Source organism: Pseudopipra pipra, chromosome 6 (assembly GCF_036250125.1).
Source record: "Pseudopipra pipra isolate bDixPip1 chromosome 6, bDixPip1.hap1, whole genome shotgun sequence".
NCBI classification, from domain to species: domain Eukaryota; kingdom Metazoa; phylum Chordata; class Aves; order Passeriformes; family Pipridae; genus Pseudopipra; species Pseudopipra pipra.
In genome coordinates, this window is record NC_087554.1 from 63,367,491 (window position 1) to 63,393,600 (window position 26,110).

Below are 26,110 nucleotides of genomic sequence, written 5' to 3' on the forward strand. Positions count from 1 at the left end.
TCCCCGCTCTCTGTACATACACTGACAAGTTCTTCATTACTTCCTAATTAGCCAGACGTCCTTTCTTATTAAAGATTAATTTTTTTAAAGGCAGTCATTATCTCAGCTCTTCCAGGATTATTGATTTATTCCTCCTCCTTTTTTATTAATGGATCTGCAATCATAATCCATCCAGTGCCATTTGCCTGCCCTAGAAGGATTTCCATCCTCCCCTCTCTCCACCCTTCCCAGTCTCCTGCTGCCTTCAGTGCTTTTATCACTTAGTCCCTCTCCCTGTGTTTTACTTTCCTTGGAAATCTTGGTGTGGGCTCCCAAGAGGCCACTTCAAAACACCTTCTGAGCTTGAGAGAGCAGGATTTCCAAAGAGCTCATTCCTGAATTGCACTGGGAGAGCCGGAATTTGGGATCCTCAGAGTTATTTCAATCTTTGCACTTGCTGAATTCCCACCTTCCTGCACTGCCCTGCACCTTTGCTGGCTTTGGGAGGCTCCTTCCTGGAGAACCTGGTGCTAAACCACTTCCACAGGCTGCTTGTTCCTCCCTGCCTTGTGCCACGATGTCCTGCTTCCCAAGGGGATTATGTGCCTGCAAAGTGGCAAGTGAGGGAACTGTGGATTTGGGTCCTTTGCCCCTTGGAACATTTTTGGAGCCCTTGAGCAAATCCCCAGGGATTGGTGTGACTCTGGAGCAAGGTGCTGCAGCCTGTACCTGCTGGAGAAATGAAAACCAGTCTGGCCTTGGAGCTGGAGAGTTTGGGATTGTTTTCCTGAGGCCACTTCCAGCCCCCAGCCAGAGGAGGGCAAGGGCCTGGCAAATTCCCCCTGTGCCCACCCAATATGGGGACAGGGGATCTGGCACAGTCTGCTCCCTGTCTGAGGTAGCAATTCTGGTCATTCTAAGTCTGGGAATGAAGTGCTTTCCCGTCCCTCTCCTTCCCCATAAATCCTGTTCCCTCCATGTTTTGGAGTCTCTGAAATCCAGGATGGTTTTTTGGGTATTTGCAGCACCAAATATAGTCTGGTTGCTATCACATTTTGGGAGTAATCCCAAATCCAGCCCTTTCCAATTTGGGAAGCTTGCATCCGGACATGAAGGCTCAGACTTCAGTGCCTGGAGGAAGGAGTTAACAGAGGAGAAAGGCTGAAATACTGTGTTTTTCCTGCACTTGAGGTGAGCTCTGAGCTTCCTCATGGTGCATTTTGCTGGCAGGATCCACCCAAGCATCTCTGCACTGCTGTGGTGAGTGTTGCATTCCCAGGGCTCCAGTATCCATGGTGATGGGGAGTGTTTCTACAGCAGTGCTTTGAAGGAAATGTGAAATCCTGGTCCTTGGACCTGCCCCTTGGTCTCTGATGCAGAGAAATCTCATAGGAAGAGGAAGGACTGTGGAGCCCAAGGGGTTTGGGAGTGGTGAAAACAGGTGAAACTCCAGGGGGGTGACAAGGTGGGAGCATCTCTGCTCGGGTAAAGATGTTCATGGCAGGCAAAAAGCTCTTTTTTTTTTTTAGTGTTACAGCCTTGGTCAGAGGAAAATTCAGATTAGGAAGGACCTCTGAGAGCTCAAGTCCAGCCCAGGAGCAGCAGCAAAAATTGAAGGAGACGAAATCCCAGATTGGTTTGGGTTTGAAGGGACCTTAAAGCTCCTCTAGTTCCAACCCCCTACCATGAGCAGGGACACCTTCCACTAGACCAGGTTGCTCCAAGCCCTGTCCAACCTGGCCTTGGACACTTCCAGGGATGGGGCAGCCACAGCTTCTCTGGGCAACCTGTGCCAGGGCCTCCCCACCCTCCCAGGGAGGAATTTCTTCCCAACATCCCATCTAAATCTATGCTCCTTCAGCTTAAATCTACTCCCCCTTGTCCTGTAAGCTCTACTGCCAAGAGCTCCTTGTCTCCTGGGCTGGCTGGAATCTTCCAGAGGCTCATGGCTGAAAGCAAAGATCCGGAGTGGTGGTATCCAGGGAGCAGTTTCCCATCCTGTTGGAGGGGGAAGGACTGAGGCAGAAAGAACCAGGTGATCCATCTGCATCTTGGTTTTGCTTCCCTTCTCCTCCTGCTGCTGCTGTGTGATTCCAGCAATCTTATTAAAAGCAGGAAGCATAAAATTAGGGATAATTTGCTGATGTTCAGTTGCCGGTGAAGCTTTGCCTGGCAGTGCCTGCTGGCAGAGCAGAGATCTCCCAGCACGGGCACTGTCTGAGCTGGAGCTCGCTGCTGTTTTCCTAGAGGTGTGAAGGAAAGCTCAGGACAGCATTCCTGAAGTGTTCAGCTCCCTGAAGTGTGTTTTGCTGATGGCTCTGGGCATCCTTGTTCCACAGAACATCTCGGGATGTTTAACGCGTCGCTTTTGTGCTCGTCAGGCAAACAGGAGCTTTAAAGCACTAGCCAAGAGCAATGTTTAGTGAAAAAAAAACAAAGAGAATGTTTTAAGAGAGGCCACATCCTCTTAAAAATATGTCAGAGAAGCAGAGGGAGGGGTTGGTCAGATAGGTGGTGATGGGTTTGCCTGAAGAGATGATGGTGCGCGGGGATTTATTTGGTCAGGTCTGGCGTGAGAAGGGCTCAGAGGAGAGCCCCAAAAACACCCCAGAAAGGTGCTGTGAGCTGTCCTGAGTGTCAGGGAGAGTCATGGGAGCACAGCCTCAGCTGGAGGATGGTGATGGTGTGGGGAGACATGGAGGCACTTGCGAACCGTGGTGGTCCCAAAGAGGGAGAGCAACTGGAGTGACCACAGGGAAAGGACGAGTGAGCTGGGCTTGCATGGAGAGGAGAGGAGGCTGGAAAGGGGACTGTGATGGTCTTCAAGCCTGTAAAGGGCTCTTGGAGGCTTTGTGTTTCCATGGGTACAGCAGGAAGTAGGATACTTAAATCAAAGGAGTGGAAAAGTGGTTAAATTTACCTTTCTTCCAGAGCTGACTTTGGGATTTGGACACATGGGCAGCAGCCTGAATAAGTGCTGATGACCCCAAATACCTCCTTCAACAGAGATTGGCCAGTATCCCATCAGGGAGGGTCAGATTGGGAAAGATGGCCTAAGGCTTAGAGAGTTTAGGTTTGAGACAGTGATGGAAATGACCATCATGGAATGGTTTGAGTTGGAAGGGACCCTTAAGGTCATCTACCCCAACCCCTTCCATGCTGATGCTGTTTTACCTCAGATCCCCAGACTGCTTTTTGCAGGGACAGATGGTTAAGAGCAACAGCCAGAAGGAACATACACAGGAAAGCCACGGTGTTGTCGTTGTGTAGGACTTTGGATGTGCCCAAGGTAAGATTTGGGTGGGAGAGGAGATACCTTGTGTTGAGCCCATTCCATTGGGAAAGGCAGGCAAATTTTTGGGTGCAGCAGCCCGTCCTTGGAGGCTGCAGCCTCAAAGATTCATTAGGAAATGCCAGGAGATGGGTGTCTGAAATGAATTCTCCCTCCCGTCCACGGCCGAAGGGAATGAGATGCCATCTCCCATCTGTGCCTTTAAAAACCTCCTTTCAGCTAAATCCATGAGTAAATTCTGTAAAATCCCAGTTTTGGGCAGCAGCCAAGGAGGCAAAGGGCTGTGAAATGAGAAGCTGCTGCTCAGGCTCCGGGCTGGGATCTCAGAGAGCCGTGGTTTGGATGGACAGGGAGATACTGCACAGGGATGCTGCTGCTGTGTGGCATTCCTGGGGCCAGCTCCCTGCTCCTGCTGGTTGGAAGGTGGGATTTACCTTTGTATGAAGCACATGAGGCCTCCTTAGACAGAGTATCCACCAGTCCCACTGCCCCAGAGCTTTCTGGGCTGCACTGGGAGCACTGGACTTGCCCAGCATCACTAGAGCAGAGCAGGGCTTGTATTCCAGACCTCCTGGATGCCATATCAGGACCACATTCAGGAAGAAGGTGGCTTCATTGAGCTTCCCTTTGTGGTGGGACTTCATAGAATCATAGAATGGTTGGGTTGGAAGGGATCTTAAAGCCCATCCAGTTCCACCCCCTGCTATGGGCAGGGACACCTTCCACTAGCCCAGGTTGCTCCAAGCCCCATCCAACCTGGCTTTGAACACTTCCAGGGATCCAGGGGCAGCCACAGCTTCTCTGGGCAACCTGTGCCAGGGCCTCACCACCCTCACAGCCAACAATTCCTTTCCCAATATCCCATCTAAATCTATCCTCCTTCAGCTTACATCTATCCCCCCTTGTCTTGTCACTCCAGGCCCTTGTCCACAGTCCTTCTCCATTTCTTGGAGCTCCTTTAGGCACTGGAAGGTGCTCTAAGGTCTCTCTGGAGCCTTCTTTACTCCAGGCTGAACATTCCTAGCTCTCCCAGCCTTCATGGTCACCATCCAGCCCATCACAGCAGTGGGGTGTATTCCTGTACCTTATTCCCTCAGTGACTAAGGCTCAGAGCTGGAGAATCCAATAAAATTTGCATTTCCAGGCAATTCAATGTCAAAGCAAAGTCAAGATGCTGGCGAGCTGTCAAGCCTGTTTATGGCTGTGCCTGACTGCAACCCCCAGATGGTTATTAAAGGCTGTAGGACAAGACAAAAGGATGGTCCATACACTCAGTGCAGAAGGAGGAATTGCCCCGTGGGGCTCTCAGCCTGCTTTCCCCTGTGTTTGGGCTGGGACTGGGGAAAAAAAAATCATTGTTTATGCAGGTAATCAGGTTTAAATTTAACTCCAAACAATGTAATCAGATTTCAAGACTTTAATGCAATAATGGGATGGAAGAGCTGAAGTGTGAGTAACCACTGGGGTGGGCTGAGTGGGGAGGCACTAATTGGATTGGAGGCAGATGGAGTGTAATTTTAAGGCAGGAAGCACAGGATTTGCACCTTCCTGGAGGCTGGGCAGTGCCAGGACCACAAGCACTGCCTGCAGGAAGGTGTAGGAGAAGGTGTTTGGTCCTCACACACAGTGGTGGCCTGACATCTGTACCCCAAAAAATGGGTGTGACAATCCCCTGGCAGCTTCACATGCAGGCTGAGGGTCTTGTTTTGTCCCCAGTACCTTTATTCTGTACAGGACATGGATGATGGCCCATGGGATCATAACCTAAGTCTTTGCTTCCATGTTTTTCCATCCACCATGGAGAAAAACGGGATCTCATCTAGGCCCAAACCTTGTCAGATTTGCTTGGTGGGACTTCCCTCACCATTCACAGCAACGTCCCCCAGATTTTTGGAATAAAAAGATGCAGCACTAGTTTGTGCTGTTCCAAACCAGCAGGACCCAAACCTTTCCCTGTTACTGACCTGACTGGAAGTGGTTTAAAGCTCCTTGACCTTTTCTGACAGTTGTTCCCCCCGTGCTCGTTTGTTCTGCACAAGTAAGAGCATTTCACAGCAGCCCCCGGGGAGCTCATTTTGTTCTGGGTGGACTCGAGCCCTCTGGCATTCCCTGGGCCTGAAGGGGAAGGGGGGTCAAGTGGAGCAGTGGTTTGTGAGGTAGGTGACAGCAGGTTATTGCTGTGCTGCTTTTCCTTGCTTTGAGATACCAGAATATCTGCCCTGATCCCTCTGCCAACAAACCCAAGTCCAGCCTGGAGGAAACGGGCTGTTTGCTGGGTGTTTTCACAACACACAGGTGGGTTTAAGGAATTGTGCAAGAAAAACAGTGAGAGGACCTTGGCAGGAAAATACAGACCAAAATTTGGGAGGTTTGTCCCGCTGTGGGTGCAGCTGTGGTGATCAGCCTGTCTTCCACATGTTACAGCAACAAGCTGAAGAAGGGAGAGGATTTTTCATTTTCTTTTAATTAAGAATGACCATAAAACACCATCACTGTTTCACACCCTACTCTTCATTTCACAGGCACGTGGGAGTGCTTGGGAAGAGCTGACGAGCCAGACCATGGCTTGATGGTCCCTGGCCATCATGTGAATGTTTGCTCTGGTGTTTGCCGTGCAGAGAGGCTTCTCTGTGTCTAAAACTGGTGGAAATTCATAGTGCAGAGCAGTTTGGGTTGAAAAGGACCTTTAAAGCTCATCATGTTCCACCCCCTGCAATGGGCAGCCTTCCACTAGACCAGGTTGCTCCAAGCCCTGCCCAACCTGGCCTTGGACACTTCCAGGGATCCAGGGGCAGCCACAGCTTCTCTGGGCAACCTTGTGCCAGGGCCTCCCCACCCTCACAGCCAGGAATTTCTTTCCAATATCCCATCTAACCCTGCCCTCTGGCAGTGGGAAGCCATTCCCCCTTGTCCTGGCACTCCATCCCTTGTCCAGAATCCCTCTCCAGCTCTCCTGGAGCCCCTTTAAGCCCTGGAAGGGGCTCTCAGCTCTCCCTGGAGCCTTCTCTTCTCCAAGTGAACCCCCCCAGCTCTCCCAGCCTGGCTCCAGAGCAGAGGGGCTCCAGCCCTTGGAGCATCTTTGTGTCCCTGTGGATGGATGCAGACACCAAAGGGACATGTGCCACCAACAAAAGGATGGCAGCTCCCTGAGGGATCTGATGAGGCTGATGGGAGGGAAGCAAAGAGTTGCTTTGGCTGCAGAAGGCTCAGTGAGGATCCTGTCGGAGCAACACCAGCACAGAGCTGCCTCTGGCAGCCCCTGCTGAGCCCTGTGCTGGGGAGCAGAGCTGTGCCGAGGGCTGGGCACTGTCACTTGTGCCCCAGCTGGGAGCACGCTGATGTTCCAGTGCTGTCCTGTGCCTGGTGGCATTTCCAAACCCCCCTGGAAGCCCAGGGCTCGTTTGCTGCGTGTCAGTGCTGTTGTGTTGGGAGAGATGAATGAGGCTGGCACGAGGCAGAGCTGAGCGGTGACTCCTCCGGCTCCATCCCCTGCGAGGCACATTCCAGCGGCGTCCTGAGCGGCTGGAAGTGCTTGGAACCCTCCTGCATCAGCACTCAGAGCCCCATTCCTGAGCAGACAGGCTGGTGCTTTGCTGGAGGTGCATCAACAGGAAGAATAAGCACACAGCTACACTTACAAACCTTTCCAGAGAGGCAGAGAACACAACATCACATACAATACACTCTCTTCCTGAATTTATGGAAAAGGGATGTTTAAGCACCCTTAAGGTGTTCCCCAGCTCTCAGAGGGCTGAATAAGGCAGGGAGCATGTCCTGCTCCTCCTGGAGCTGGAGATTGGAGCCCATTTCCCTCGTGGCTGGAGGAGCCAGGTGGGACAGCACACACCCCTCTGTCCTAGGATACCTCCTCTGTGTGGGACATTCCCACCAGGCACAGCTTTGCCAGGCTCCTACTTCCAGCTGCAGCTGCTGGAGCACAGGGGGCAGGGAGGTGGAATGAGCCTGGCTGGCAAAGGTTTTTCTTGGTGAGAAATCACTCTGGAAAGTATAAGAGTGTAGCTGTCACCACCTGGAGGGAGCCCACAGGAAAAATGGAGAGGGACTTTGTACAGGAGCATGGAGGGACAGGACAAGGGGGAATGGCTTCCCACTGCCAGAGGGCAGGGTTAGGTGGGATATTGGGAAGGAATTCCTGGCTGTGAGGGTGGTGAGGCCCTGGTACAGGTTGCCCAGAGAAGCTGTGGCTGCCTCTGGATCCCTGGAAGTGTTCAAGGCCAGGTTGGACGGGGCTTGGAGCAACCTGGTCTAGTGAAAGTTGTCCCTGCCCATGGCAGGGGGTTGGAATGAGATGGTCCTTAAGGTCCCTTCCAAACCATCCTGGGATTCTATGATTCAGTGACTCTGACATCACTAAGGCTCCCAGCTGCAATCAGACAACAGATTTCCTTTCCTTTGGTGTGACAAAGGGCAGGACACGTTGCAGACAGACTTCTAAGAAAAAATACCCAGAAGATGAGTCTGTGCTGAAGGGAAACTGCAGGAATTTGGCTTCTGGTGCCCTGGAAGGTAGGATGTGTGTTACCCAGGGCTGCTGTCAGTGCTTTCCTTTGCTCCCTCTAACCAGCCCTGAACAAGCATCCAGGATAGATCCAGAGAAATGGATTATTGACATGGAGTCACCCACTGCTGCAGAACTGTTGAGGAAGTCAGTGCATGACAAATATCAAGAATAATGTTGTTTGTTAGTACAAGGTAATCAAGGCAGTGGATCTAGTTATAATCAGCCTCAGGAAGCAGAGTTCAGCTTCTGGAGGAGTGTTCTGCAGGTCAGAAGGAACTGGCACATCAAGGAAAATCTTCCACATCTCAGGCAGCCACTGAAAGAGCATTATTATTGTTTTTAGGAAGCAACAATGTCATTGCAGAGCCCTAATTAGAGAGAAAGGTTAATAGAGCCAGACACTGCATTTCCTGAGAGGGCTGCTTAGCAGCTAATCCCTGTGGCAGCTGATCCCTGCTCCTTGTGGCATTTTTCCTTCACTCTGATAAGCCTCTGAGCCCTGGGTTCCCCTTACCACGGTGTAGCAGACATAAGGGAATAGGTATTAGAGACTCAGCCAGTGTCCTGAGCTCCTGGGTCAACTCCAAGTGTGGTGTTCCCTGGATTCTGGCCTGTTGTCCCAAGTGCTGCCCCCTGAAGTGCAGTGCTCCTGTCCCTGGCTCATCCTCCCAGCAGGAATAGCCCTCCGTGGTCCAGGTGGCCACTGGGCCAGTGAGGTGACACTCACAGGAGATCCCAAGCAACCACTTCCAGGGACATCCCAGGGCACAGCAGAGGGAGCTGCCTCTGTGAGGGGTCTGGAATTAGACAAGGGGCAGTGGAAGAGGCTGAACAAGATAACTCCACAACAGAAGGATGTGGAGCTGCTGGAATGAGTCCAGAGGAGGCCATGGAGATGCTCCAAGCACTGGAGCCTCTTTGCTCTGGAGCCAGGTTGGGAGAGCTGGGAATGTTCCCCTGGAGAAGAGAAGGCTCCAGGGAGACCTGAGAGCCCCTTTCAGGGCCTGAAGGGGCTCCAGGAGAGCTGGAGAGGGACTGGGGACAAGGGATGGAGGGACAGGACAAGGGGGAATGGCTTCCCACTGCCAGAGGGCAGGGTTAGATGGGATATTGGGAAGAAATTCCTGGCTGTGAGGGTGGTGAGGCCCTGGCACAGGTTGCCCAGAGAAGCTGGGATGAATCCCAGCCCTGTGTTGCCCCTTTAGTTCCTGGGATCTCCCTCCGCAGCACCGTGGATGGGTGATGTCAGTCACATGCATGAATACTTGATCCAGCCTGTCCTGATTCCCCCCTCAGACCTCAAGGTTCCCTGTGAGGGCTCCAGAGGGAAGGAGATGTGTCCCGAGGATCCCATTTGGATCTTGGCTGGCTGTCAGCTTTGGAGCTGGGAGCTGAGTTCTTGCTGCCTGCCCTGCCCTGAGCTGTCCCACAGGGAATGACTGGGAGGGATTTATTCTGCTCCTGCTTGCATGAACCAGCCACTAGCAGAGTTGAGGGCCTTCTTGCCAGGGCATATCCCAGAAAAGCCAGACTCAATCAGTGTCATCTCTGTTACAAGACTCCAAGGGACACTGTCACCCAGACCAGGATGTGGGAATGGCTCAGTGCAGGAAAACAGCGGCTCCAGCATGGATTTGGAATTCTCAGCTTGCATTTCCACCCTGATGTCTCTGTGCAGAGCTGCAGCAGGACCTCTCAGGGACACAGCCTGGAAGGTGCACCCCAGGAACACACCTGGAGCAGGACCAGGCGAGGGAGAGTCCAAATTGTCCTGAAACGTGGAGAGTGAACCTCAGCATCAACCCACTCCACAGATCTGCACCAACCAATCCGTAATATTTGGACTTTTTTAGTTTCTCCCCCTTACCTTGTTTGCCCCCCTGTGTACCTGTGGACAGGCAGCAGCCCTTTGTTGTGTTTTTCCCAACATTCCTGAAATAGATCCTGCAGTTCTGCCTGTGATTTCAAAGGGATGTGTTTAGGTTTTGCTAGGGAAGAGCTTAGATGAGTTGTTGTTGAGTGTTTATGAAGCAAATTAGGAATTAATTGGAAAATGTCAAAGAGTGCTTGCATTTCTTCTCCCCAAAAATCAAAGCAAGGACTATATCCTGTATCAAAGCAAGGACAGAGCATCTTCAACACATCCCCACAGTTAGGAGCAGCCCAGGACATTCCATACCTCCTGCTTTTTTTTAGTCCAATGACTAGGGGCAGCCAAGCAAGTTGCCACACATGAATCGACCCACAGTGAGCGTCCCTGTGGGCAAAAGTGGCCTTTTTCAGCTTCAACCAACTTGGAAGGTTGGGCTTGATGATCTTGGAGGTCTTTTCCAACTGCAGCGATTCGTCAGGTTGCAAAGAATCATCCCATACCTATCCTTTTCCAGGGGGATAAGCTAAACTAAGACTGATCCCACAGCAGTGCTTTAGATATAGAAGGTCACTGCAGCTCCAGTGAAGTTTAATAACTTCATCTGGTGTCCTCATATTTTTGGAAGTCTGTTATCTCACAGGCCACTTGGCAGCCCTGTCTGCTGGAGAGTTTTCCATTCCTGGTTGGTTGCCCTTGGGGCAAGTGGGGTTAAAGAGCAAGGATGCTGGAATTTGGGGGTTCAGGGTTCAGACCTGTGCCTTCCTCATGCAGGCTTCTCCCAGATCCTGCTGAGAAATCCTTTCAGGCTGCAGAGCACCAGCTGTCCTGGCCGCAGCCGGTCTGGGAACCGGGGAATGGCAGGTTCAAGTGAACACAAGGATTCACAGCAGGAACAAAACACTTTTCTGTTCCATTTCAGCGTGGAAGCAGCAGCATGTGACCCGCCCCTGCAGCCTCCCAGGCTTCCCAGCCAGGCTGTCATCCGTGTGGCTGCTGGCAGGGGGTCTGGAGGCCGGAGTTGTTCTTTCACAATTCTGACATAACTATTCTGCGCGTTAAAATCCACGCCGAGGGAATAATTGGTGTCCTTACCCCGAGCCTCTTGCTTCCAGCAGTGCTTCCAGTGCTGGTTGATGTGCAGGGCTTGGCAACCAAGTCACAGCAGGTCGTTTTTAAAACATTAAAAGCCTCCTTTCAGGGAGGACCCCCCAAAACCTGGGGCTGGTCAGGGTGTTGCCCCTCGTCCCATTCTGCCACGTGTGCAGGGTGAGGGGCTTTGGGCAGCCAGGAGGGACTGGGAATGTCACTGTGCTGGTACAGACGGACTGACAGACATTGCCACTGCTGCAGGATGTCACTGTGACCAGGGGAAATCAAACACACAATAAATCCAGCCAGGCTGGGAGGAGGCAGAGCACCGGCCTGCCCGGGGCCAGGGAATCCTGCGGCCACATGGGAGGCAGTGAAAGGGTTTTAGTAAGGTCGTGCTTGAAAAGAATATATCCTTGTTTTATTTCCAGGCTGGAGCTTTTGAATCAGCTCTGCCTGCTGGGGGAATACACTGCCCCTGTGTCTGTGTGAACAAAGCCAGTGGCCGGGGCCATCTGTGCACCCAAGTGAAGGCACATCGGGGCTGGGGCTTCAGCTCCAGGCTGGTTTTTGCCATCACCACCTCCCAGGGAGCTCAGAGGAATGGTATAGTGGGATGGGGATCCCAAGGAAGCAAGAAATCCCACAGGCAACGGGGCTTGGGCCCAGAAATGTGGCAGACCCAGTCTTGGTCAGGCCAGGCATCCTGGTGACATCCAGGCTCCTGTGGGACAAGGTGTCCACAGCTCCTGACCTGAGCTCTCTCCCCTTCACAGGGATGTTCCAGGGGCTGCTCTTGGGGTCCCAGCCATGCCCAGCTCTCCCCAAATCCAACCAAACACCCATAGCCCTGCAGTAGCTCATTAGTACAGGATGTGCATCCATGTGCAAGATTTCCTGGATAAACAGTAACTCAGGGTGGGTGGGAATAAATAAAAACCACCTGGGCTGAGCTAGTAAAGCCTCCAAACTCCAAGGGACTGGCAGTGATTTCTGCTCTTTGCTGTCCTGTTTCCAATGCTATCAAAAAAATAAGTGGCTTTACAGAATCCTACCAGCTGGCAGGCAGCACTTTGGATTTGGGACTTGGCATAGGGCAAACTCCACTGCATCACCTCCCCCAGCTCAGGGGGGACTGCAGAAGGGATGGAAGGTTTTTTCCCAGTTGAATTCCCTGCTGCCTCCATCCTGCCTTGGTCCACAGTCCCTTCTGGAGCGAGTCTTCCCTGTGACAGCTTTTTGGGAGTGTGTGTCTGATGTGTTGCTGCACAGGGGTGGGGGGAAAGGGTGAGAGATGAGAGGCAGGAGGAGACTGCAGGAGGAAAATTCCCTGTGCACAAAACACAGTCTGTGTCCCCAGGGGTGCTGAGCACCCTCAGCACCTGGTGCTGGCTGTGGGTGCCCTCAGCACTGCAGAGGGGTGAGGGCTGGGTGCTCTGCACATGCCATGGACCTCTGGACATCCCAAACCCACCACATCCCTCCATCTGCACTGGAAAGGCTGTAACTCCATCCAGGGCTGGGGATCCTTGGCTGTCACCACCACAAAGGTGTCCCCATCCAGGGGTGTCCTCCCTCCTCAGGTTCTGCCTGGGGTTTTCCCAGCACTGCAGTGGCAAAGGGCTGCATCCTTGCCCCAGGAGGATCCGCCAGGTCCTAGGACTTACAGCAGCAGTGTAAAGGCATCTCTGCCCCTTCCAGAGATGCAGGGGCCACTCCACATGCCCTGGAATTAATTCTGATGTCAATAATATTGCCCCAGAGATAATCCTCTCTGCGGATGCCTGGCCTAGAGATGCAGATCCCGTGGAGGATCATCTGCTTGGCGGATCCCAACTGCTCTCAGGGCCGTGGCAGCAGGAGCATCCAGCCCCAAGGAGCTCCTCTCCCAGGGGCTGCTCCATCCAGATAGTTTGCATTTCATCTTCCTCCTGCATACCCCAATTTCCCTGGCATAACTGCACTGAAGGAGGAGAACCAAGGTCCCCATGGAATGCAGCAGGGAAGTGGGGTGATCCAGTCCTAAAGGTTCCTTCCTGTCCTGCAGTTTGCACGCGGGGGCTGTGCTCACAAACCTGGCTCTGTGTGTGTGTGTGTGTGTGTGTGTGTCCTGCTGATGACAGGCATAGGCTCTTCCATCTGTTGCTCTATTTGCAGCTTTCTGTCAGGCTCAGAGCACATCCTTCTTGTGGGAAACCAGGAAAACCTGAGCTGGAGCAGTGTCTGATGCTCAGCAGCAGAACGGTGCGGTGTTGGAAAGGGGATAATTCGGATCCACATCCTGTTCCTGTCGCCTGCTTTGGCTCAGAGTCACAGATATTTGCAGCTAAGACCATGGAATCACTGAATCATGGAATGGTTTGGGTTGGAAGGGACCTTCAAGACCATCTCATTCCATCCCACTGCCATGGGCAGGGACACCTTTCTCTAGCCCAGGTTGCTCCAACCTGGCCTTGGACAAGAGAGCCAGGGAGGGATCTCTTTGGACAAGGGCCTGGAGGGACAGCACAAGGGGGAATGGCTTCCCACTGACAAGAGGGTTAGATGGGATACTGGAAAGGAATTCTTGGCTGTGAGCGTGGTGAGGCCCCAGCACAGGTTGCCCAGAGAAGCTGTGGCTGCCCCATCCCTGGAAGTGTTCAAGGACCAGCCCCTTCAGGATCCCAGCACACAGCACTGTGACTCCTCGAGTCTTGAGGGGCAGGTTTAGCCCAGGCTGCAGCTCCTGGTTTCTTTCCATAGGCAGCATTGAATCCAAAAGTCGGGCCCTCGTGACTGGAGCCAAAAGCCAATTAGCAGCAGTTTAGCTTCATCAGCTTCTTGACTGAATGCAAGTTTTAATTAAACATCCCATTCTAATTAGTCAGGCATCAAGTACACTGAACTGGCCTCAAGATTCAAAGGCTGCAGGTCCCGTGCTTTAATTAAAAGAAAGAAGCACATGAGTTCAACTCCAGCATCTGTGACAGCTCCTCATCCTTTCGAGGGCACGAGCAGAGCAGCTGGGAACAGCACCTTCTCTTACCATGGCTTATTCCTGTTTTGCCTCCAGTGGAGGAACTGGCTGGGAGATGATTTGGCTGGAAGGAAAGAAGAAACAGGGGCTGGTTGCAACACTTGGGATGTCAGAGCAGGTGTAATGCCAAGAGCTCTTTTGGGATCGGTTTTGGTGAGTTTGGTGTTCGCTGAGAGCCGGCTGAACATGAGCCCAGGGTGTGCCCAGGTGGGCAAGAAGGCCAAGGGCATCCTGCTTGGATCAGCAGTAGTGTGTCCAGCAGGACCAGGGAATTGATTGTCCCCCTGTGCTGGCACTGCTGGGGGGACCTCTATTCCTGGGGGCAGTTCTGGGCCCTCACAACAAGGACACTGAGGGGCTGGATCGTGTCCAGAGAAGGGAACAGGGCTGGGGAAGGGGCTGGAGCAGCAGGAGCAGCTGAGGGAGCTGGGGGGGCTCAGCCTGGAGGAAAGGAGGCTCAGGGGGGACCTTCTGGCTCTGCAACTCCCTGACAGGAGGGGGGAGCCAGGAAGGGGGGTCAGGCTCTGCTCCCAGGGAACAAGGGATAGGAGGAGAGGGAACGGCCTCAAGTTACACCAGGGGAGATTTGGGTTGGATATTGGGGAAAATTCTTCATGGAAAGGATTATCCAGCCCTGGCACAGCTGCCCAGGGCAGTGGTGGAGTCCCCATCCCTGAAGGGATTTAAAAGCCATGGGGATGTGGCACTTGGGGATGTGGGTCAGTGGTGGTCTTGGCAGTGCTGGGGGAATGGTTGGACTCCATGATCTTGGAAGGCTTTTCCAACCTAAACCAGAACCTGCAAGCGAGCTGGGGTTTGAAACAACACCAGCTGTTCCTCACCCTTGGTAGTGGCCAACACTGGAGAACCCGAGGCTTTTCTCAGTGTTCCAGATGTCACAGGGAGTCAGCTCCACCAATCCAACACCCGGTGCTGAGCAGGACTCAGCACCTCCTAAAATAACAAACCCACCTCCCTCCTCTCCTCAAGGTGAACCTGGAGGAGCTCCATGGCTGGCAGCTGGGTTATACAGGAGGAGAACCGGACCAGACCCGACCGTGCAGAGTTAAAACGATGCTTTTCTCTGTTTCTTGAAGCGTGCTCAGCCCTGCAGAGCCCTCAGCCTTCTGCACCGACTGTGCTCATCCATGCACTGGGACAAGGGAGAATCAGAGAGTGACAGAAATCCCTTTGTCAGCCGTGCCTGGGAAGGAGGAGGGTTATGGAGCTATTAGCGAGCACAAAGAGGGGACAGATTCTCTCCTAAGTGCTCTGGGGACAGAGATTTAAATGCTTAGCTCCCATTAATGCTAATGTGAATCACAGAGGTCTCTTCTTACAGCCTTGGAACAAGAGCATTGAAAAAGGGGCCAGCTTTCCGCAAAGAACAAATTCCCTTGATTTTAAGGCGCCGCTAAATGGGATTTTTCTTCATTTCACACTCATTAATTCCCCTGCCATCGCTTGCTGAGGGTTGGACTCAGTGCACGGGAGCTGCCTGGCCCACTGCATGCTGGATGATCCCCAGGGCAGTGTCCCCAGAGCGGGGTTCCTGACCCCAGAAAGCCCCAAAGCTTTTTGCTTTCACGTGGAGATGCAAAGTGCAACGATCTGGCTTTTTGCAGGGAGGGGAAATCCTTCCAGCATGTGCCAGAAATATCAGCAGCTCTTCTTTCCTGTGATCTGGCAAAGGAGGAGAGAAGGCTCGAGGTCCTTCAGACCCCCTGGTCCCATGTGGAGGGCTCCAGTGTCTAAAGGGGCTCCAAGAGAGCTGGAGAGGGACTTTGGACAAGGGCCTGGAGTGACAGGACAAGGAGGAATGGCTTCAGACTGACAGAAGGCAGGGTTAGATGGGATATTGGGAAGGAATTGTTGGCTGTGAGGGTGGGGAGGCCCTGGCACAGGTTGCCCCATCCCTGGAAGTGTCCAAGGCCAGGTTGGAGCAACCTGAGGTAGTGGAAGGTGTCCCTGCCCATGGCAGGGGTTGGAATGAGATGGGCTTTATTGTCCCTTCCAACCCAAACCATTCTGGGATTCTGTGACTCCTCTTGAGTCTCCCCTTTCTGCTCCCTCCGTGTAGGTCACACACTTGGGGGAAACCTGTGAATCTGGTGATTAAATCCTTCTCTGGGGTGACAGCACTAAAGCCTGGGTTTGCTCCAGGGGTCACAGAAGGTACCTGTGGAATTAATTCCTCCCCAGAGCCTCTGACTTTATTAACATGATAACAGCAGCCAGAAGGACTTTGTCTTCCTGTGGCACACGGTGGTTATTAATCACATTGTCACTGCCCTGAATGAATCCATGAATCCATGCACATTCCCATACGTGCTCTGTTGGCACATGGCATTAATTAGCCCTGGTTAATGGGCTAGTCAGGGTGAGTCTTGCCATGAGCAGCAGGGATACAGCAGGAGGGCTGGGCAGGTGTTTCTTTCAAAGGGGATGTGTCCAGGAACGTGTCTCTGCTCCGGGAGAGGCTTGGAATGATGGGAACCCATCCTGGGTGTCAGAACATGCTGATGAAAAGCCACTCTGTAGAGCTCCAGTGGGGAGCCTGTGGCCACCCATCCACAGGAACTGGCCGGTGCACATCACAAATAGGTCAGATTAGGTGGAGGCAAAATTCATCCCGAGAAGGTTTGCCAGATCCCAGTTGTGTGGTACATGGTCCAGGGGCAGTGATGCAGTGCCTGCTCCTGGAAGCACTGGTGGGCGTCAGAGGGGTGAGTCCAGTGGATCATCTAATTGGAAATTAGGAAAAGGTTCTTCCCCCAGGGGGTGGCTGGGCACTGAACAGGCTCCCCAGGGCTGCCAGAGCTCCAGGAATATTTGGACAGTGCTCTCAGGGACAGGGTGGGATTGTTGGGATGTCCTGAGCAGGGCCAAGGGTTGGACTGGATGATCCTCGTGGGTCCCTTCCAGCTGTGCCATGTGCATTGTGCTCTGAGTCTGGGTGTGCCCAGGATGAAGGAGCTGCCCATGGGCAATGCCCACTGACATCCCAGAGCTCTTATTAAGTTTTAAGACCACATTTAAAAAGCTTTCCCGTCAGGAAAGCCTCAAAGAATTATGTTGATATAAAGATCCCCTTTCTGAAATGTATGTTAATGGATTAAAAAAAAAGCCTTCTAAAGACTTAAAAGGGGAAAAAAAAAACCCAAAGCCCAACATGCTGCAGTTTTAATGAGGAGCTTGTAAACATAACCGACCCCTGCTGATTTTTTTCCATTAATTGTGTGTGTTATTGGAGACCAGGGCCCTGCAGCTCTCAGCAAAACACCTTTGCTGAGCTGGGCTTGAGGCATCTCCCTAAATCCAGGAGGGCTGGAGCCGTGCACGGGCTGTGGAGGGTGATGGGGGATTTGCAGGGGCAGGGCTGGGTTGTCCCTGTGGATTCAGGCTCTGACCTCGGCTCTCCTCCAGCTGGAGGAGGAGGGAGGAGGGATGGGGAGACCTGCTGAGCTGGCTTAGCAATCCCATTTTTATTAGAGATGCATTCGCTGATTAGCTCCACATCCTAACGACTCGGGCACGATAAATTACAAAGGAAATGCAGGAGTCACTTGGGTTGGATTAACATCTCCTGGGGAAGCAGCAGTGAGGTCATTTTCTGGGCCATTAAATGGTTGCCATTCGTTTGCTACAGCCTCTCTTCAATAGCAATTCTGCTTTTTGTTCTTGATTTCAGCCCAGCACCACCTCAGCAGACACCACAGTCCTTCTCTCCCATCCCACCTCCTCCCTCTCCCAGGCTGCCATCCAGGGAAGCACAGCATCACCAACAGCACCACCACACAGGTGCCAGCCCATGCCAGCCCCATGCCAACATCCCGATCACAAGAGGGACGGTCCATTAGGGGTTTTTTTAGGGATTTGGGGACATCAGGCACCTTCTGTGCTCCCTTCTGTGTCTACCACAAAGAAAGCTCACCCCTCAAACTCCACGGGGTGTTTGCAGGCAATTTGCAGCCCATAAAAGAGGCAAAATCTCTCCCAGAGGTGAATTGTGCGGGTGATTTGCTGGGCTCTTGAGATAATAACCCCTGCTGGCAAAGGGGGAAGATTCCTGAGTTAATGTTCAGAAAATGCCACGAAAATGAAAAGGCATTTGATTAACATGATGATGATTATTATTACCATGCTCTTCTGCTCAGCCCAGGCTGGGTGGGTGCACTCCCACCCCTGTATCCAGAGGAAGAAGGAGCACTCAGGATTTTGCTTGACAGTGGAGGACCCTGCTTTACCTTCACTTCTGGGAGATTTTCAGTCTGATTTGGGTGGCCTGGCCTGTGCCCTTCTGCTGATCATCCTCAGCAGACATGGGGCAGATCCTACAGGATTTTTTGGTGTCTGGCTCCCTGGAGAGCACAGATCCAGGGGAGGGAGCGGCTGGCTCACTTTGAGAGCCAGGATGGATGGATGTGGCTTGTCCCTGATCACCCAGGGAAGCCTATGGAAGAGGTGGACACTGAATATCTGCTTCCCAAAGCCAGGGTATCCATGATGATGGCTACTCCTCCTTTTCCTGTCCTTACACTCGGGGCAGCAGAGGCAGATGGACACCTCAGTGGGATGCTGAAGGCAGTGCTGGGCTGCAGCCCATTCCCAGCCCAAACCTCCCACTCATCCAGGGTGATGGATGAGTCCTGGACATGGAAATGACCTTGCTTTTTCTTCCCCCTGCAGAGCCAGCTTTCCCAGGCCTTGAACGGTTTGTCAGACAGAGCCAAGGAAGCAAAAGAGTTCCTGGTCCAGCTCCGGAACATGGTGCAGCAAATCCAGGTACGGTGTCTCCTGGCTGAGGAACAGCCCCTTCCCACCAGGATGAGCTGCTCTCTGCCATCCTCTGTCCCATCCCCCAGCTTGGTTTGGTGGGTGTTCTCCCAAAGGGCCCCACACTTGACTTTTTGTATGACCCCCCTGAGCCATCCCCAAAACTGTCTTCCCAAGGCTGCCGGTCTTGAGAGGAGCATCAGAGAGCCCAGCCATTCCCATATCTGCCATAGGTAGATCCAAGGATGTGGCAGGATGGACCAAACCTGTTCCTCACCTGCCACCAGCACATTTTCCATGACCCAAGGGCATAAGCATCCCACTGTGGATTGCTGAGTTGCAGTGGTGTAGCTGCACGTGCAAAAATGGTCCGTGTGGCATCATTAACAAGGAAAATCCGGTTTCCCAGCTGAACTGGGGGCGTTCCCGGGCTGTGACTGTCCCTCTGCCCTGCAGGAGAACAGTGTGGAGTTCGAGGCCTGCCTGGTGGCCCAGTGTGACGCCCTCATCGACGCCCTCAACAGAAGGAAAGCCCAGCTGCTGTCCCGGGTCAACAAGGAGCACGAGCACAAGCTGAAGGTGAGCTCAGGTGGTCAGAGAGCTTCTTGCAGGGCTGGCAGCAGATGGGAATGAGGACTAGGATGCTGTTTGTTGGGGAGGAGCAGGGAGGTCACTGGGAAGCCACTCTTCTTTTCACATGAGCTGAATTCCATCTTGCTGCAGATGCCCAGCCCACTCCCAGCGTGTCCCTCAGCAAAGTGCTGCTTCCTCCAGGTGGTTCCCACTGAATTGTTCCATCACTGGGCCAGTGACTAGTCATTAGGTCAGCAGAGCCATATGTACAGCATCCACAGGCTGGAAAATGACCTTGTTCATGTCCCATGTTGCTTCCAAGCGCCTGGAATGATCCTGCAGGATGCTGAGTGTCTGTAACTTCTGCTGGCTTCAGCTGAAGTTCTGGGGCACTTGGTGTCGTGAGATGCCGCTTTTGTCACCAGGCAGGAGCAGGATTTACTCTGTTTTATGTGCTTGGTGAGCACCTCGTGGCCTCAGGGTGGTGACTGCAGTGAGATTGATGGTTTTGGGGGAGCAGAGATGCAACTCTCAGCATGAGCTGTGAAAATGGGCCCGTGGTTTGTGTCGTTCCTGCAGTCACCACACCACGTCTTCCCAGCTGATTTGGGGCTGAGAAGGGAAGCAAAGGGCCCAGTCTCACCTGGGGGCAGTGGAACAGGTGTAGCCATGCCCAGTATCTGTTGGACAAGGTAGTTGCACCCTGGTCATCAGTGATGGGGTTTCAGCTGGACCAACATTTGTGATTCCAGGATCCCTCCTCTGAGGTCATTTCAGTGTTCTGTGTAGAAATTTCTGTGTCTCTTCTCTGGCTCCACTTGTACACACACCCCAAGCCTTGCTTTTGGCCACCCAGGAGGCTCCCAGAGGGATTCCTGGACCTGCCTAAAATGAGGGAGAAGACCACCAGCCCTACGTGCCTGCCAATGATGGGCAGCACGAGGGCACTTCCACGGGGAGACGGACAAAAGGAGCTTTGTGGGACCGAGCCCACCGTCAGTGCTCAGTGCCCACCAACAAAGCACAACCCCAAGCAGCCATGGCACAGAGGGGACCCCCACTGCCTGGTGGGCTCCCTTTCCCTCATCCCCTTCAGGGCATGGTTAATTAAACTCTCACAAAGCCGGGCAGCACAAAGCAATTTCCCTGCTCAGCACAACCCGCGGGGGCCTTTCACTTTTTGGCCAGAGGAAGGAAGGGATCTGCATCCCACTGCTTGCTCCCACCTCCAGCCCACCCCCACCCACCCTCCTTGTCGGCTGGGATTTGTCATCAGCCAGGTCTGGGCCTTAAAAGAAGGAACAGCCCCTGGATGTCAGACTGGGCCTTTAGATCAGCCCTCGAGCCTCCCTCCGTGAAGGATGGAGCTCTTGGAGCTCCCCACGTGCTGCAGGAAGGGCAGGAAGGGCTCTGTGTGCTCTGACAGATGTGGTACATGAGCCTCCATCCAGTTAGAATCATGGAGTGGTTTGGGTTGGAGACAACCTTAAAGATCATCTTTTTCCACCCCCCTTGCCATGGGCAGGGACACCTTCCACCAGCCCAGGTTGCTCCAAGCCCCATCCAACCTGACCTGGAACACTTCCAGGGATCCAGGAGCAGCCACAGCTTCTCTGGGCAACCTGTGCCAGGGCCTCACCACCCTCACAGGGAAGAATTTTTTTCCTAAGTTACCAGTAGCACCCCAGCAGCTGGTGTTTAAAATCCCGAAGCTGCTTCCTCTGCTCTGCAGCCCATGGATTGTTGGGCAGATTTTTAACCTTAAATTATTTGATTTTCCCTTTTAGTCCTTGCAGGGATGGGAGGGGGTGAGTGATAAACACAGTGGTGCTGCTGTGTTTTTAGGCTTGTAGGGGAGGGGGGAGTCTTGTAGCCCTGACCCACCTGATGCCAGGTGAGATTGCACACTGAAATTGGCCTCCTGTGGCTCCAGAATCATCAGGCTGGGACACACATCCCTGGTAAACACACATCCTTCCCCTCTGGCCTGGGGACAGGGATGGAGAGGGTCTTGCCTGCTCTCACAGGCTGCAGATGGGACAGGGGGTGCAGGAGAGTCTTAGTCGTGTGGGTACCTTTGTGTTTCCCTCTGGGGAAGGGGCTGCCCAGGTCATCACCACAATCCCCTTTGCCCCCTCCAAGGAATCCCCTGGACAAAGGCAGCACCTGCAGCTCCAGCTGGACACAGGCTGGGCTGGCCTCACTCCAAGGGTCAGGGGATCCAGGGAGACATGAAAGGGGAGCAGCATTGTGCCTGGAGCAGCTGCTTCCCAACGGGACATCCCCCCCAGCTGCCCAAGGCTGAGGGGGATAACAAAGCCCCCAGCTCTTGCTCAGAGGCTCTGGAGCACTGGAAGTTCTCCTGATTAAAGGAAACAACATGAAACTGAATCAGGGGAGGTTTAGGTTGTATCTCAGGAACAGGTTTTTCACTCAAGAGGATTGTCAGGCACTGAACAGGCTCCCCAGGGCAGTGGGCACGGCCCCAAGGCTGCCAGAGCTCCAGGAGGGTTTGGACAATCCTCCCAGGGGCAGGGTGGGATTGTTGGGGTGTCCTGGGCAGGGCCAGGAGTTGGACTGGATGATCCTTGTGAGTCCCTTCCAACTCAGGGTATTCTTTGATTCCATAAGTGTTGCAGATGGAGCAGGAATGCTTCCAGTGTGTCAGGGAGGACTGTGAGCAGGCTTAACCCTGCAGCAGAGGGGCCACCTCCCCACCTCCACCTGCCCCACCTGCAGCAGCATATGGTGCTCGGTGCCGTCTCTTCCTGCTTTATGTGGAATTATAACCCATGGTGGGTCCTCCTGCAGGACCCTGGGGCTTGTCCTAGGTCGTGTTCACATCAGCACAGGGCAATTTTGGCCACTGATTTGTGCTGAGAGCTTCACCCCTTCCCATAAGAGACCAGCCCAGAGCATCTGAGCCTGGCATGTGTGTCCATTTGCCGCTGCCCTGTCCCCAGTGCACGTCAGCTGAGGAGATGAGCAGATGGAGTGACCAGTGAGACTTGGCTGTGCCACCCCAAAGCCCCTTCAGATCCAAAGGAGTTGCTCCAGCAGCCGGCGTGGAGCCGCAGTGTCCTGGCTGCAGCCGGCGTCTCCATGGGCTGCTGCTCCTTCCCAGTGGGACGTTGGCCATCCTGGCATGGTGTGGCACCGTGTGAGGGAGGAGGAGAGGCCTGGGGGGGGGCAGAGCCTGCCCATTGGCACAGGGCCACTGGTGCCTCTCCCCGCTGAGCCCAAGTTCCCGTTCCTGCGGCGCCCGGAGTTGGGGTCGGCTTGGCTTTGGGACTGACCTACTTTGTCCTGACACATATTCCATGGAGCCAGGCACCAGTCCAGGCTTGCCTGTGGGCCAGCACTAATTACTCCAGAGAGGTCTGTGAGGACATGAACTTGGAAGGGACATTTCCCTGCCTGTCTCCAACCCACCGCTACACTTGGATTCGGGATTGAGAACCAGGGCTTTAAAAAGTGACATCTGGAGGAGCACTGGGGCCAGGTGCCTGCTCCACTCTGGGACACAGCTCCTCGTCTGTCCTCCTCATAGCTGGCCCTGGTTTTCAAAGGAACAGTGTGCTTTTCCCCAAGGGATGATGCCTTTACAGCTTAGGCAGGTTTGTGCAGGGGACACAAAGGCTTCCCTGTGCTGTTGTCCCAGGAAAAAATCTCAGCCCACAGCACACAAGGACTGAGCTCTGCGGGCACCTCCTTAAGCTCTCAGCAGCGTGGTGGACCATGCCAGTCTTTTTCTGGCCTTCAGGCCACAGGATGCCTTTGCTCCATGATTTCATCCCATTGCTTTGGCTGCAGAGCCCATGCAGGCCAACAGGAGTTGTCACATTTCCCAGGAGAGCTAAATACCTGGGAAACACTCACCAGGGGCTCCTGTCCATAGCACTGGATCTCCAGAGATGAAATGCTGGCCCATGACCCTTCTTTAGGGGTTCCAGTCAGGGTTTTCCAAGGGATCTCGGTGTCCCCTGTTGGATTAGGTCACTGGTGGTGGCAACGCAGCAGCTCTGCCTTTCCCAGCTCCAGCCTGAGCCTCCTCTCCCAGCAGCAAGTCACCATGGAAACATCCACCTGGAAAAGCTCTGCTTAGAGGACGTGTGGCTGTGGGATTCAGGGTCTGTCCTGATGGGTTTTCCAGCTGGGATTTTTCCACAGCAGCACCTGTAACACCACCCCTCACCCCCATGGCCCTGCAGGCCCTGTCCCTACCCATGGTGTGCCCAGGGTGAGGAGACTCCCTGTCCTCCCTGTGACATTCCCAGCAGGACTCATCCCAGGCGCTGGGAATGTTGAGTGCCTTGAAAGCCTGTTATCTACCCAAGCACTAAAAAGAGGAGGAAGGCGAGGGAGACATTTGAGTGGGAATGAGTGCTGGTGTTATTGCCTTCTAGGAGCTGTATTAAAATGTAAATTATAGTTAATGTCACCTTACAGGGAAGAAAAGCTCTTGAAATAAATGTCCTATTTTAAGGTCGTAGTGAACTGCTGTGAGTGCACACAAAAATCCTTTTTATGGGCTGTAATTAGCAGCCAGGTTCTGGCTGTTGCCTCATTTGGCACCTAAAGGGGGAAAAAAAAAGTATTTGGTAGAAATGACCCCAAAGAGAATGTATGGAGCTTCCCAAATCTCCTCAGCAGCTGAGCCAGGCTCCCTACAACCACCTGGGAGGAGGTTGGAGCCAAGTGGGGGGTCAATCTCTCCTCCCAGATAACAGGAGGAAATGGCCTCAAGGTGCACCAGGGGAGATAAATTGGATATCAGGGAAAATTTCTTCATGGAAGAGGTTGTCCAGTCCTAGAACGTGCTACCCCAGGGCAGTGTGGAGTCACCATCCCTGGAAGAGTTCAAAAACCATGGAGATGTGCCAGGTTTTCCTGGCAATCTGGTGGATACCACAAGCCCTTCAAGGTCTCCTGAGGCTGCCCCTCAGCCCAGCACAGCCTCTTGCATGAGTCCAAGGCCTGAGGAACTTCCAGATTTCACTTCCAGCCCTCTTCATCAACATACTCTTCATTACTGGGGTAACAGGGAGCTCCCAGGGAGTGGACACCCCTCATGCAGGAGGAGGACCACAGGATGCTTGAGGCCATTTGGAAAACTTTTCAGCTTCACTGGCCCCGCTGGGTTTAGACCAGGCCTTCAAAGGTGTGGGAGATATTTGTCTTATTTCTCAAACCTTTAATTTTACTAATCACAGTGATTAATGGAGTCTCTCTCTTCCTGTCTGTGTCCAGTTTCTCTTGCAAGCTGTAAAGCCACGAAGCCCCACTAGATCCCAACCAAAGATCCCTCTCCTTTCCTTGAAAACAGTTTGGTTCTGATGAAGGGAACATGGATTTCCACTCTTGGTTTTCCTGCTGTGGAGATGCTGCAACCAAACTGCTGTTTCATGCTCTGGTTCTCCAGGTGGATTGTGCTGGATCCCTGAGGGATCACAGAGTTATGGAAGGGCTAAAGGTGTGGGCTGGGACAGAGCTGCAGCCACAGCTTTGGGTGCACCTCAGCCAGGCTGCCCTGGGCTGCTTCTCCTTGGATTTTGAGTGTTTCCAAGGCTGGAGGCTCCACAGCCTCTCTCTCCTGGTTTTTTACCACCTTTATGGAAAAAAAAAAGCTTTTCCTTATGTCTTCACCAAGCAAATGCTGTTTCTTGGAGGCTCCTGCCTGGCTGGAGGGAGCAGATGGCAATTCTGCTGGTAATACTTGGAAAATATCGACCCTGGCAGGGAGAGGCTCACAAATTCATTATCCCAGGCAAACCAGACAGAGATTTAAGCCACAAAGAACATAAGGAGATTGTTTCACCAATCCCATCTTTGCTGTCTTCCCGGTGGCACGTGCATTTCCTCCAGAGGGGGGGGTCTTGCATGAAGGAAGGAGGTGGCTTTTCTGGGCATTCTGGGTGGGATCTTCACTGTGCCCATCTGCAGCCCAGCAGGCAGGGGATGACAAACCTTGCTCTGGCTCATCAGTCCAGTCAGGATATGCTCTGACAGTGAGGTTGGACCCCACAGGCTGGTCTTACCTCACACTCAGTTGTTACACCGTGGTCTGCAGCTCAGGGACCCAACATCCACACAGCCAACAGCCCTGCCAAGGGCTGCCCCTCTCTAGGAGCAGGAGAGATCAAAAGAAGGCAAAGGGCTGCTTTGCACCCCCACTGCACCTTCTGGATCCCGTCCTGAAGGACTGAGCGTCCCCACTGAGAAAGCAAATCCAAGGGCTTGCCCACGCTTTCCAGAAGGTCAGTGTGGGAGTCAGATCTCCAGGAGCACCTGTTGGCTCTGCTTCGTCCTTACAGGACCTAAGGGGCTCCAAGAGACCTGGAGAAGGCCTTTGACAAGGGGCCTGGAGGCAGAGGACAAGGGGAAATGACTTCCCACCGCCAGAGGGCAGGGAAGGAATTCTTGTCTGTGAAAGTGGAGAGGCCCTGGCACAGGTTGCCCAGAGAAGCTGTGGCTGCCCCTGGATCCCTGGAAGTGTCCAAGGCCAGGTTGGACGGGGCTTGGAGCAACCTGGTCTAGTGGAAGGTGTCCCTGCCCATGGCAGGGGGTGGAACGAGACAGGCTTTAATGTCCCTTCCAACCCAAACCATTCTGGGATTCTAGGAATTGCCACAGCAGAGCCATTCCAGTGCACTCAAGTGTTAGGAACTGGCATTGAATGAACTCTTCCCTCTGCTGACAGCATTTGATGCCAGAAGCAGTGTGTGCTCCATCTCAGAGCGATCCAGCATCTCCACAAACCCCCACACGTCCCCTTGGTCCAGAGGAGCAATATGGGAGCTCCCTCTGCTGCCTTGTCCAGCCTGCACCCTCCCTATAGCCTGGGCTTGCTCCAGCCTCCCTCTGCCACAGCCTGGCTACACCAGGCTGCTGCAAGCAGCAAGGAGTGGCTACTCCCTAAAAATCTGGAACCATCTCAGAGACTGTTTCGTGGCATTTCACAGGAGAAGATGTGTTGTCTCAAGTCTCCCC

At 53.4% G+C, this 26,110-nt stretch overlaps 1 protein-coding gene across 8 annotated transcripts in view; it reads left to right on the top strand.

The window, feature by feature from the left end:
* The window catches only part of TRIM9 (tripartite motif containing 9), a 63,391-nt gene that overhangs the window by 16,348 nt on the left and 20,933 nt on the right, over positions 1 to 26,110 (top strand). For all 8 annotated transcript variants that reach the window (XM_064659657.1, XM_064659654.1, XM_064659652.1 and 5 more), the window contains exons 2-3: positions 18,461 to 18,556; positions 19,004 to 19,126. In XM_064659657.1, the coding sequence (XP_064515727.1) occupies positions 18,461 to 18,556; positions 19,004 to 19,126 (219 nt within the window). The remainder of the gene's footprint in view (positions 1 to 18,460; positions 18,557 to 19,003; positions 19,127 to 26,110) is intronic.